Here is a 14896-nt window from a genome sequence, read left to right on the forward strand (position 1 = left end):
TTAATATGATAATTACATAAAAGATAGATTTTATAATATATTTTAATTTGAAGGAATAACTTATTAATAATATATTTTACCAACATAATTAATAATATATATAAAATCATATAATTAATAAATAATTAATATTGTGTATATATTTATAAAATAGAAGATTAAAAATGTTTATAAAAAAAAATAATTGAGGGTTTGTTAAAATCATATTATCATTAAGATATATTTTGACAGGCATAATCATATTCTCTTATTTGAGTCAGAAGTAGAATGGATTCATTTCTTCTGAAAATCATGGTTTGAGCATAAAACCAGTGTTTGGCAATTTTTTTGCCCAAACCATATTTTGATCAGTTATCCAAACACGCCTCAAGTTGTTTTATTTCTATCTTGTAACCAATGAGGATATCCTAACTTTTTTGTTTTTGACCAGCACAATGAGAATATCCTACTCTGCATCAGGAATAAAAACATATAATGATTATCCATGCTTTCACGTCATCTAAAGGTGCTTGGAAAACATAAGTTGAGATTAAAAAAATTTTCGTAATTTTATTTTGTATATTGTAAACTTATTTTTAAAATCTGGTTTTTGTAAATGATAAAAACGCATTTTGAATACTCTAAAGCATCATGTTTCTCTTCACTCGCCTTGTTCTACTTCATTGGCCCCCAATTATCCAATCAAGTTCTTAATGTCTTGGGCCACACGCGCCAACATCACTGTACAGATAAGGCCTTTCGTTTGCTTCATAAATGAGCGAAAGAAGTAAAATTTAATTATACTTTTTGACCCTGCTGGCGGATACCAGGCTACTTTTAAATCATTATTGGTAACGAATTAAAACTTGGATTTTCTGTTACTGGTCTTTTTGCCGTTGTGGGAACTTCAAGGTGGGGCAAAACAATGGACTATTATTCAAATCTTGCTAACGTGACATTTGGGGAATCTGAGTAGGAAGGGATTACCCCTTACCCTTATTTTTCAGGCCACTTTTCCAAGTCTTGTTCTAAGTCAATGTCCAAATCAACCAACTTAGTAAACACACAAATTAATTCGACCATTATTGACACAAAGGTTTAGCCAAGGATATTGTTTGTGCCGTGAGAATCCGCATACTTTGGCGGCCAAAAAATATGAATTTAGTATGGTTACTCCTGGTTATGTGCTTCCTTTGCTTTGTTTGTGTTATTTTCTGAGTTAACACTCTAAATTAAAAAGAATCCGAACCATTTGAATTTTGAAGCATTAAATTTTTAAAAAAAATCATAAAAAATTCAAAACTGAGCAATTTTTGGATTATCTCAAAATTGAGGGACAGGCACAACTGACCTCTTTCTTCTAGTTATGCAGATAAAAGTTTACCCAGTGTTTGGTTTTTTAGAGCAATGGAGAATCTACTCCTAATTTGAGCATTTGCTCTATTGTCCATATTAAATTATTGTAATTATTGATTCTGGAGATGTTTACTGATTCGTATGGTGCGAGAATCAAGTGATAAGGAGGTCGATTTGAAGCAAAGTCTCAACAACGTTGGTCATGGGGCAGTTTGGGAAAAACGAAAGTTAGAAAACTTTAAAAGGACTTTTTATAAGTCAGGAAAATTCTCAATGTAGTTGAAAAAAAAAGAAAAAAGAACCCAAGTTTATTTACGTCCCAAAGGTTCTTTACTTGCAACGGCAGCTTTTGGAAGTAACTCAATATTTTCTTATGCAAAACTTGCTTCAAACCAAAATGATTTGAGAAAACAATATGTTATGATAGAATGTGTTTGTATAAAAGGGTTTAGAGTACTTTACAGGCCAAAATTTTCAAAATTGACATAAACATAGGATTATTACTACATACTTCTCCAGTTCTTAATATATAATTTAATTATTGAACTGATATTGGTCCTAAATATAAAAGTCACTTTTTACATCTATCATTTTTTTAAAATTACTCCTATTATATTTCCTGAACCATAATCAAGTAAGAGAGGAAGGGAGGATTTAAGAAAAGTAATTATTGTATTTTAGAAAAAATATATCATATTTCTTATAATTAACTAATTTATAGGATTTTTTTAATATACTCAAATTAATTAAATAGGTCTTACATTAAGAACTGTAGGAGTATATATTATTCATAGACGTTTACAACTATTTTATTTACTTATAAGTGTTTTTCTTAAATTTAGTATAGATATTGGACAACTTGTTCATCTACTCTATGTTAGTCATTTACAATTACTCAAAGCCTGACTAATTTCTTTATCCCATGAATTAGGAAATGTTTATACCGTAAGTAAAAGAATAACAAGAGATCTTAACTCTTGAGGGAATCACCTGTATCACGTTCGTATTCGTTTACCAAGCTTATTATTTCACAAAAATATTTTGCTCACTATCAATTTTTGATTCGTTTTACACCTGAATAAGTGAAGACTGTAAAAAGTTCTAAATTAACTTAAATATATATTCACTTGGGTGGGATTTGAAGTTGTGCTACTAAATTGAGCACACGATCATTCAGCAATGCAGGACTACATGAGTTTTTGCTTTTTTAAGTGTTTGTCAATTGCCAGTGTCAAAATCTTACTCATTTAGTTAAGGTTCTCTCTCTATATATCATCCACTGCTTAATTATTAATTCCTCTGCTTCGTGTTGAGAGAAGGACACGTGTCTCATATTCATCTTCTTGGTCCCAGTCTTTCAGCCAAGTCAACTGCCGCGCGTTTCGCAAAGCTTCAACCAAACCTTGGCAAGTTAATGCTTGAAACAGTCATACAGTCTCATATAGACTAAACCTGTTCTCTACGAGTGAGAGTTTCAGAAGAATGGTTCGACCGGTTTATTTGTTCGTCGTCTTCTTCTTCTTGTTCGCTGACCATTCTGTTTTTGGAGATGTGATAAAACCCAATTTTTATATAATTTTATCCTACATTAATTTAGAATTTAAATGATAATTTTGAGCTTAATTGGATTTTTATGCATAATTGGATTAATTAGTTGATTTTTAGATTTTGCATAAAAATTGAGATTTTGGATTAAAAATATAGATATTTTGTGATTTTCTATTTTTGACTTGGAATTAATTTTTTAATTTCTTTGGAAACAAATCTCATATTTTTAGAAAGATTATTTTTAAAAAGTTTTGTAATTTCTTGCCTAATTTTTGTGCGTATCTGATATTTAATTTTTGATTATATTTGGATATAATCTATATTAATGGATGCACTGAAATTCTTGTAGGTCAAGAAAGAGCATATAGGAAATCCAATAGTGCAATATTGTTTCTTGGGATTTAAGCACAATCCAATAGCTAATATCAAGTGGGCCAATTAATTACTAGTGAGCTTGAGCTTTGGATCTATAAAAATTTCCTTTTCTCCCATCAAAATAATCCCTCCAAGCACGCCTAAATATCACACTTTCCTTCTCCATTCAGACCCGACTAGCATCATCCATCGTCAATCACTTCCTTCATCCCATATTCACGCCTCCTCTCAGAATTGCTTCATTCCACGGTCACAAGGGGAGAAAACATGTCCTTAATTGACTTCCGAAACAATATTCCTCTAATCTCACGTCTCTCATTTTCCATTTCATATTCATTCAACAATTATTATCACCTCTCATCATCATCAATTAACGTCTCTTCCTTGGCCAAATTCTTATCTATACCTCATCATTCATAGCTATGGCATCTAACAACTTTGGAGGAGGAGACATTTTGATAGCAGCTTAAGCTTGTCAGGGAGGCAACTTGGGAGGAGTATGGAGGAGATTTGAGTCTTGGGCTAGCACTTGAAAATCAAAAGGGAGTGATATTCCATTTATCTTTTTAATTCAAGGACTTGAGATTATTTAGTTTTAAATAATTTTAAGTTGTGATTTTGTGAGACAATTTAGTTCTAGATTGTCATTTTTATTCTTGGATTGGATTGATATTTTGGATTTTATTTGTGTTGAGACACTTGCTGAAATTTATGTTTATGAACCTTTGCATTGTTAATTAAATTTATAAATGAGTTTTCATTATGAGTTTAATTATCAATGTAGTTTGAATTGCAAAATTTAGGTTCTTTTACCTCTTAATTATTTAATTAAATTGGTTAATTGTCTGATTGTTTAATTGGCTAATTTCAAACATAATTTTCAGAATTAATTTAAATTATTTTCATTGGTTTTAATAAGCTTAATTAGTCATCCTTACATTGTTATGAGTTCTTTAATAGTTAAGGGTTTTGAAATTGAGGGTTTTTTTTTTTTTTATTCAAGTAGGTAATTAAGTTTTATTAATTCCACTCTCTTATTACCTACCTTTGGTCTAATTAACTAATTAAGGTTATGAGGTTAAATCCATGCAAATCCTAAGTTGTCCCTCTACCTTACCGAAGAGAACTTCTCAATTTTCTTTGCTCTTTAGTCAATTTCTTCATTTATCATTTTAATTATTTTCCAAAAAAAAAATACCCCCAAAATTTGCATTGCATTCATTTAAGTTTAATTTAATTTTTATATAAATTTTAGGACATTTGCATCTTGCATTTAGAATTAGAATTTTGTATTTTAGTTTAGATCCAATTTATTGGAACTTTTTTCATCTAAATTTTTACCTAAAGAAACTCATAACTTGCTCCTTAGAAGTAATGATCTAGGTCGATCCTAAATTACAATTAATTAGGACCTAATTTAATTGAGTGCTTTAACGACAGAGGTATCATCAAGATGAATGCCTACCTTTCTTTCACTGTGTGAATCTGGGCAACCTCTGGTTCCCTTTGACTACTCCACAGCGCAAAGACTGTGAAATGTTGCCCATTCATGGCTGTGAACACCCCAGCGCTGACAAAACTGTGGAATTAGGAAAAAACAATTTTCAGGTGAAGGGCGTAGACTTTTCCAATACTATAGTTTCCGTTAGAGACGGAGATTTACAAAAGCTTTGGTAAAGAATAGCTGTGATGCCTTGTGCTACAATATTACTCTTCCTTCCAGCTTAGCCTTGGGTTCCTTTGATACCCCAAGTATAACCATGTACAAATGTCATAATTCGCTCAATCTCACGCTTTCAAAGCAATTCTTGAACTATACAAGATGTGGTAAGAATGAGACCATCTTCTTCAGAATGCAAGATGAAGATGATACTCTATCTTCTTTAGCACAATGCTGGCTTTCTCTGCTGATCCATTCACATTCATAGCTTTTGAATTCCCTGTTAACATTCAGCTTTCTCCTGGTTGTGCTTAATATCGTTTTGAGAAAGGCTTATGCACGCTCAACAGCACCGGAGGATTTTATTGTCTCAAATTTAAAGGTATGCATAACATATAGTACAGAATATAAGAATTTCTTGGGGCTAACAAGTAACATATGAGAATTTTTAACAAGGTCCTTTGTATGCCTGTCAACTAATCAAATTAATGCGGCTTATTCCCTTTTTTTTTTTTGGTGGAGCTAATCTAATGAACTCCAAGACTGATTGGTCCATTTCATATCTGCTTCTCTAAATTGTGGTAAAAGATGAAGCTGAGACAGAAGATCAAAATAAAACACATGCTTGGAAGCATGGATTGCTAATCGGTAATTTTACTTCGTTTTTACTGTATTCACATTATGAGATTCCTAAGCAATAAGATAATCTTTCCATGAACTAAGCAAAAATTCTTAAGGACTTGACGCTTGATCAGGTTTTGGAGCAGGATTAGGTATTCTGATATTAGCTTTGCTGCTCTGCTCCGGACTCTACAAACACAAACCGAATGCTGCGTCCCATGTCAGACTCCGATCAACAAATCAATACCCAAATGATGCAAACCCAGACAGTGGCAGACTCGTCTTTGGAGTCCCAATCTTCTCCTATGCAGAGCTTGAAGGAGCAACCAATAACTTTGACCCGTCTGACAAACTCGGAGACCGGGGCTTCAACTCTGTTTTCTATGGTAATCAGATCAATCACTCTCATTTCTTTTCCTACAATCTTGAATTCTCCTCCATAGAGTTTTGACCTGTAAGCTATTTCACTTATAGGGAAGCTTCAAGATGGGTGTGAAGTTGCAGTGAAACACCTGTTTAACCACAAGCGAGTGGAACAGTTCATGATTGAAGTTGAGATCTTTACTCCCTTGCGTCACTGATATCTTGTCTGCCTCCATGACTGCACTTCGCACCAGAGCCATGGGCTCCTTCTTGTCTATGAATACATCCCAAATGGCACCCATGCCAGTCACCTGCATGGCAGGTATGCACATCCTGCATTACTGAAGTGGCCTGTTTGAATCAAAATTGCCATAGAAACTGCTAGTGCTTTGGCTTACCTTCATGTTTCTAGTATCATCCATTATGATGTCAAAACCAACAATATCCTCCTTGACAAGAAATGTGTTAACGTTGCGGATTTTGGACTTTCTAGGTTGTTCCCAGATGATGTCTCTCATGTTTCTACTGCTCCACAAGGAGTACCAAGCTATCTTGACCCAGAATATCACTGTTGTTTTAGGCTGACAAATAAAAGTGACATGTATAATTTTGGGGTTGTGCTTATGGAACTGATATTTTCAATGCCAGCGGTTGATATGGGAAGGAACAAAGATGAGATTATGTTGGCAGGTCAGGAAGATTCAAAGGAATGAATTTGAGAAGTTGGTGGATCCATGTTTGGGGATTGAGAAGGATAGTGAGGTGAAAAAAAATGTGTTTGGAGTGGGAGAATTGACATTTCAGTGTTTGCAGATAGATAAGGAAATGAGGGTTTCCATTGATGAGATTTTAGAGGTTTTGAGGAAAATAGAGAAGGTGGATAGAAGAAAAAGAGGATGCAGTGAAAGACGAAGATAGTGGTGAAGTTTCAAAGAATAAAGCAGATATACAAGCACAAGTAGTAACTTTAACAAGCGTTGATCAGACAAAATTGTTCAAGTTAGCATCTTCTCCAGACAACACGATGGGGAAATGGAAAAGTTGATCAGGCAAAGTTGTTTTGTGTTTAATCTCTCATAAAAAGTTTTGGGCAAGTGATTGTTGAATATTCATATTCTATAGGAAGATGTTGCAGTGTGTTCACCCACGTTTTCGAAGTATCATGCTTATATACATATAGCAATTTTAGACTTTCCTTTCATCTCATTCCAATCACACATACATATGGGATTTCTCTTAGGTTACGTTTGGTAGGGAGCATTGAAAATAAGGGATTGGGATTGAGATTATAATTGAAAAAATCTATTAAGAGAGTGTTTAGTATAAGAAATTGTTTGATATATGGGATTAGCCAAAGCCATGTATGTGGGATTGGAGAATACCATGGGGGGAAGTGGTATTCTTCAATCCCACCTTTATGAGTTTGTCTAATCCCATATAACAAACAATTACTCATGTTAAGTATTATTTTAATGATTTTTTTCAATTGCAATCCCAATCCCAATCCCTCATTTTCAATGCTCCCTACCAAACGGGACCTTAGTGCCTACTTGCTTCAAGGAATCATAGTCTTGTTTTTTATTTAAGGCAGAGTACTATGGCTTGTTCGTTGATGAGCTTATGAGTATTTCCAAGCAATCAAATGGCTATAATTGAAATGATTTTGCAAACTCTGCTTATAGTAGACGGAATTTCTTATATACATATATATATATATATATACATATATATATGATTGGAGTTGTTTATGAGTGTTTGTGTTGAGAGGCCTCACCCCAAAGTATATAGATTTTTACGTCAATCGACAATCTGTTCACGGCTGCCATACTCCAAGAATTGATCAAATTTTCAAGGATTTTCCTCCTATAGGTACAGCCATTGGAAGTGTTGGCCTGATTATAATTGCTTTTCCTCCTATAAGTGCTGTGTGTGCAAATATAAATTGACTAGATATTTACTCAGAATAGAACGGAAACCTAAAAGAATTGAACTGAACAATATGTGGATAAGAAGTGGTTCAATTAGTGTTTAGCGTTTGTTTTTTAGAAACGATTTTTATTTTTATTAATCGGTCAGGCAAAGTTGTTGTTTAGTGCCTGATCCCGGAGCACTTTTTTTTTTCTTTTTTTGAATTTTATTTTTACTTCCCTCAGCTCTTTTGTTATTCATGATGGTCCATGCTACATGTTTTACTGCTTTTGAAGAATCGCTGCAAGTTAGCCCTTATCTGTACCCTTTCAATAAGTGCATGTTTGGGTCAGTGTTTGCTGGCCCAAACGTGACTTAATTTTAACATAAGCCCAATTAAAAATTGATCTAATGTTTGGGAGGGCTTATAACATATTGGGCTTGATGGAAATAAGCTGGTTGACCGTGCTGTATAAATTAAGCCAGGAAGTGAAGCTTATTCAAGTTTGAGAAGAGCTTATTCAGGGACTGTTGCGTGCGTGTTAGAAAATTTATTGGGAGCAGCTTCTCTCCTTTTCTTTTTCTCTCTGCTGCCGTCTGCTGCTTCTCTTCCCCACCGGGTGCTTTCTTAGTCTCCAATCTCCAATGCCTTATTGACACGCTACCCTTCTTTCCCTTTCTTGCTCTTAACACAAGTGTTTCATAAATGTTACAGGACAAAAGACAAAACCAAAAAATGGTAGTATTTCTATTATTTTTGTATAGTTGATTTATTTTAATTCACTGATTACATTTCACTTATTCATATTAAATTAATTTAAATTTATTATATTATGTACATTCATTTTTTAATCATGTTTCACTTTATATTTAAAATATTTTTTATGATTTCTTTAAAGTTTTAAAATTTAATTCACTCATTAAATTTCACTTCTTTATATTAAATTAATTTAAATTCATTGTATTATGTTAAATCATTGTTTTTATCATGTTTTATTATTTATTAAAACTCATACGTACTCATTTTGGTAATTTTACAAACAAACTTTTTACTCAATAATAATCCAAACATCAATCTTACTTTTACAAATTAACTTTTTTAAATTTTAATCCAAACACAATTCAACTTATCCAATCTTACTTTTTTAAAATTCAGATTGAAAATAAGCTACTTTTTTCACCGCCAATCCAAATAGACCCTAAGTCAACAAAATAACATGTGACCCACAAGAGTCACTATATTCATATTAAGCATGAAAACAATGCAAAATTCTCGTATTCATGCTACTGTCCATGTTTTTTAAATCGTTAAAACTAACTTCTTTGAGTGTTTTGTTATGAAATGAAATCTATCCAACATTTTTAAGCATCTTTCTTCTAGTTATATAGATAAAAGTTTATGCAGTCTTTGGTTCGATTAGATACACTAAGAATGTGCTACTCTAAAAGAAGCTTCTTATCACTCTGTTGACTCTTTTTCTTATTTTTCCTTTTAAATTGTTTCAAAGGTATGTCAAACTCAAGATCGTCAAATATGGTTTCTTTATCTATGGTCATGCACAAAAAAATTCAGAACCACAATGTGTGAAAACAAATGAATATTCAAGTACAAATGCAATAATGCAAAATGCAATGCAAGGTACGCAAAAAAAAACATTAAAAAATAAAATAAATTAAAAATTAAAATAAAATTAAGATTATTTTTTTTTTAAAAGAAATTTTAATGATATGCAAGCAACCTAAACTAGAAAAGAAAAATAAATTCAAGGAAAATACAAAGAAAAAAAACTGACACTTAATTTACTTAGAAACCAATTACTTATCTCCCTGTCAACACTATCAGTTAATCTTAAAGGAAGATAAAGTTGGTACTGATACATGACCTGTGGAGACTTTAATAAGCTTTGATCCGCCAAAGCTGTTTAAGTCATCCTCTTCACCAAATAGTGTCACTGTGAAATGGAGCAATGAATGAACAAATTGCAGCGTTTAATAATCTTTAAGCCTATTTGTAATTCTTGGTCCATGTTCTGCAGCTATCATGAGTACTTGTCATGCTCATTTATATTCCCCTGCTTCTTTCTCGATCACGCATTATTACAAAAAATTAATATTTTATTTTCTATAGTGTACCTCAATGTATAAAGAAGCTTCTGGATTTCGAATTTTTGTAATAAATTCTTTATACCATGTAATTATTTGAGCGTTAGCCTCTATTTCAAACAAAAGCACAGAGGCAAAAAGGTAAGCTTTTCAAAACGCTACAGTTGGAGATTGTTTAACTAACTCCAAATCGTTGATTCTATACAGGTACAAATCATGGAGACGGTTAAAGAAGGAATATTTGCAAAGCCAATGAGTGTATTTGTTATTTATTTGCATTTATCCATCTCATCCTTATACGACAAACAACAAAACATTCATGAGCAAATGAGATAACCAAATAAGTACAGATCATCAAAACAATCGAGTGGCAAGAGAAGCAAATATTGACTGGCTTTTCATCTTTCGTTCTTTAATACTTGAGGAGAATCTATTGCAGAACCAGATGTTATAACTACAAAATTAGCTGTTCTGTAAAATGCAACATAACATAAAAGGCATATATTCATAAATCATAAGCATGCAAACAAAATGTTGTGATTTCATCCCCGACAAGAAGAAGAACACAACCTTGATATTCTGAGTTATACTCCCCCCCCCCCCTCCAAAAAAAAAAACCCACTTCATTCTATAGACTATCCTCATATGATGTCATTTCACTTGTATCGGCATGTCGATCAAAAGTAACACAAATGTGCATATCTAATCTGAAGAGGGATCCTGCTTCTTTATCAGGAAACTTATCACACGAGCTTTTTCGTGAGTTTCTAACGTGTTCCTCGTTTACGTCACGCTTTATCAAAGGTTTGAGTCAAGGTCTTTTGTCCATATTATTCACCTTTCTGCTTAATTGTTAATTTATCTGTTAACTTTTTCACATTTAAAATCCCTTATCCTTTTTTTTTTTTTTTGCCTCCCACTTTTTCCTATTGTATTTATCCTCGTGAAACCTGATATTAGTTTTACACTTGCACCGTTGATTATTTGGCTTATTTATTAGATGATATTTGCAACTGTAAGCATAAGTAATTAAGAACCAAACATTAGTATAGACGAGAGTGCGTTTGAAGCACATTTTGTTGAGAGAAGGACACGCGTCTCTCATTCGTCTTCTTCATCTTGGTCTTGGTCTTGGTCTTTGTCTCGGCCTAGGCCTAGTTCTTTTGGTCAACTGCCGTGTCACCGAGCATCAACTCGGGTTGTGTGTTCCACGGTGAAAGAATTGCCACCTTAATTCCCCAACCGGATAAAGCTTTCAAGCTAGTCATTGCCTGATGAAGCAATCAAAGTCTCGTACATTAAAAGTTTTTCTCTGAGAGTGGGTTTCAGAAGAATGGTTCTACCTCTTCATTTGTTGTTGTTCTTCTTCTTCTCCTTGTTCGCTGACCATTCTGCTTCAGAAGATGAGTGCCCAAGTTTCTTTGACTGTGGGAATCTGGGCAAGTTTTGGTTCCCTTTGACCATTCCAGAACGCAAAAACTGTGGGATATTGTCAATTCATGGCTGTGAACACCCCAACGCTCAAAAAACTGTGCAATTGGGGAAAAAGATGTTTCCAGTGACGAGGATCAAGATAGAACCCTGGTGGCCTCCTGAAGTTGTCGTTAGAGACGCATATTTGGAGAAGCGTTTAGCAAGTAATAGTTGTGACGCCTTGCGTTTCAATATTACTCTTCCTTCCAACTCAGCTTTGGGTTCCTTTCATATCTGGCCAAATATAACCATGTACGAATGCAATACTCCACTCAATCAGAGTCTTTCAAAGCAATTCTTGAACTATACAGGATGTGCTAAAAGTAAGAATGAGGCAATCTACTTCCGAACGCAAAATCAGGATGACCCTCCAGCTCCTTTAGCAAGATGTCTAAGGGTTCAGCTTCCAGTGAATATGCTGGCTTTCTCTCCTGATCCCTTTACATTCATAACTTCTGAATTCCATGTTAGTTTTCAGCCTTCTCCTGGTTGTGGTCAATGTCTTTTTGACAAAGGCTCATGCCGTCTCAACAGCACCAGAGAATTTTATTGTCTCAAAGGTATGCATTGCTTAGTACAGCAAATGAGAATTTATCTGGTTCAGTTAATTTTCCTCGTTCTTTTTTAGATGGCCATCTGTATGCCTATCAACTCTGCTTATAATTATTTTTTGTGGATGCAACCTAATTAATTATAATTAAACAGAGACAGAAAGACGGGTTGGGAAGCTGGGATTGAAGATAGGTAATTTTACTTCATGTTCACTCATTTTCAGCTATCTTTCCCACATAATGATTTAGGATCCTGTATAAGTATATAGAAGTTATGAAATTCTGATTGTACTCACATTATGAGATTCCTAAGAAACAACACAGATAATCTGAGTTAAAGACTTATAATTGTACTCAGGTTTTGGAGTGGGATTAGGCATTCTGACATTAGCGTTGCTGCTCTGCTTCGGACTCTATAAACACAAACAGAATGCTATGTCCCATGTCAGACTTCGATCAACGAATCAACGCCCAACTGATGCAGACCTAGACAGTGGCAGACTGTTTTTTGGAGTCCCAATCTTCTCCTACACGGAGCTTCAAGGCGCAACCAACAATTTTGACCCCTCCAAGAAACTTGGAGACGGTGGCTACGGCTCTGTTTACTATGGTCCCCTTCTCAATTGCTTTAATCTCGTACTTTTCATGCCAAAGTTTTCAACTTTAAAGCTATTTCCTTTTATTTATAGGAAAGCTCCAAGATGGGCGTGAAGTTGCAGTGAAGCACCTATTCAACCACAGCTACAAGCGAGTAGAACAGTTCATGACAGAAGTTGAGATCCTCACTCGCCTACGTCACCGAAATCTTGTCTGCCTCTATGGCTGCACTTCTCGTCAGAGCCATGAGCTCCTTCTTGTCTATGAATACATCCCAAATGGCACCCTTGCCAGTCACCTCCGTGGCAGCTCTGCAAATCCTGCATTGTTGACGTGGCCTGTTCGAATCAAAGTCGCCATAGAAACTGCCAGTGCTTTGGCTTACCTTCATGCCTCTGGCATCATCCATCGTGATGTCAAAACCAACAACATTCTCCTTGACAAGAACTTCTATGTTAAACTTGCGGATTTTGGACTTTCTAGGTTGTTCCCAGATGATGTCTCGCATGTTTCTACGGCTCCACAGGGAACACCAGGCTATCTTGACCCAGAATATCACTACTGCTTTAGGCTGACAGATAAAAGTGACGTGTATAGTTTTGGGGTTGTGCTTATGGAGCTGATATCTTCTATGCCAGCAGTTGATATGGGAAGGAACAAAGATGAGATTACCTTGGCGGGTCTTACAGTTAGGAAGATTCAGAGGAATGAATTTGAGGAGTTGGTGGATCCATGTTTGGGGATTGAGAAGGATAGTGAGGTGAAAAAGAAGGTGTTTGCAGTAGGAGAATTGGCATTTCAGTGTTTGCAGATAGATAAAGAGATGAGGCCTTCCATTGATGAGGTTTTAGAGCTTTTGAGGAAAATCGAAGGTGGGAAAGTAGCAGAAGAAGAAGAAGACAAAGATACTGGGAAAGACGGAGATGGTGGTGAAGTTTCAAAGAATAAAGCCAATATAAAAGCACGAGCAGTGACTTCAATAAGTTTTGATCAGGTAAAGTTGTTCAAGTCATCATCTTCTCCAAACAACATAATCCAAAAATGGGGAAATGGAAAAATTGATCAAGGAAAGTTGTTTAGCGTTTAATTTCTAAGAAGTTTTGAGCACGTGGTTATTCTTTTTTTAATATATAAATGATTAGATAAGTAATTAGTTGAGTCTTGACACTTACAAGAACCAGGGTCAGAACTAGAATAACTATACGAGTTATGAGTTAATTTTTTACCAACTGAATTAATTTTTGTTGGGGATTGTTGAATACTCATATATAATATGAAGACGTTGCAATTAGTTCACCCCTCCTTTTTAAGTATCATTGCTTCTAGCCATATAGGCTTTCCGTTCATCTATTCCATTCACATACTGCCTGCTTACATCAAGGAATATCATAGGCAATTTAGTGTAATAGAACAATGATTATAGAGCATTTGTTTGATGTATCATTAGAAAATAATGAAATTTTAATTTTATCTACAAAATAAAAATAAATGTGAAATAATATTTGAAATTCTATTAATTAGGCTAAAAATGAAAAGTATAAATGTCTAAAGAAATTCATGGAAGATATAGATGTCCACACGTTAATTAATTCATGCAAGATTAAATATGGATTACATGGTTAATAATTTATGTAATTTTGATTATATAATCTAATTCATTAGTATAATATATTTATATTAGCTTTTAAATAAAAGGAGACTTTTCTGATTATGCTCAATAGGACCTCAAAATTAGTAAATTATGTTTCAAAACCTTCCTTCTCAGCAAAAAGGAAAAAAGAGATCCTCACCAAAATGCCCGTTGATTAATTGAAAGAAAATTTCCCTCCCTCTGTTACCAGCGACTTTCCCACCCGTGGAACTGCCATAATTGGCGGGTGTTTGATCTGATGGCTAGGGAGCGAATTCTGTACAAGTTCTTCTAAAATTTCTTAGAAGTCACGGACAGGAAATTTCAAATTTTAGCGGTGAAACTTTCGATTTCAGCAGTCAAGTCAATTTAAAGTGCTTAATAACTTGTCACTTTTCTTAAGGAAAAACAATTTAGGAGTCAAATAAAAGAAATTTAGTATTAAGGTAAGGCAAATATTTTTTTTTAGTCAGTCTATTTTTGGATCCTACGATAAAGTTGATAATGATAAATCACGATATATTAGATTAAGATATTGTTATATGAAGGGCTTGAATATGGATGAAGTAATTTTCATAAGTTATACTTATATGAATTAAATCTTCCAATTCCTTACAAAGGAGTTGATATTGAAAACATCAAATTGGAGATAGAATTAAAGACTTGTAAATCTTGATCACCAAAATAATTTGCCAATCAACCTAATTCATCCCTTCACACTGAAAGAGGTAG

At 34.0% G+C, this 14896-nt stretch overlaps 1 protein-coding gene across 1 annotated transcript in view; it reads left to right on the plus strand.

The window, feature by feature from the left end:
* Positions 1–13693, plus strand: part of LOC114716965 (LEAF RUST 10 DISEASE-RESISTANCE LOCUS RECEPTOR-LIKE PROTEIN KINASE-like 1.1) — a 59693-nt gene extending 46000 nt beyond the window's left edge. The window contains exon 5 of the mRNA XM_028902043.1: positions 12627–13693. Within this exon, the coding sequence (XP_028757876.1) occupies positions 12627–13621 (995 nt within the window). The 3' untranslated portion in view covers positions 13622–13693. The remainder of the gene's footprint in view (positions 1–12626) is intronic.
* Positions 13694–14896: the final 1203 nt, after the last annotated feature.

Source organism: Neltuma alba, unplaced genomic scaffold, assembly GCF_004799145.2.
Source record: "Neltuma alba isolate B1F8T4 unplaced genomic scaffold, ASM479914v2 tig00011700_pilon, whole genome shotgun sequence".
Lineage (NCBI taxonomy): Eukaryota > Viridiplantae > Streptophyta > Magnoliopsida > Fabales > Fabaceae > Neltuma > Neltuma alba.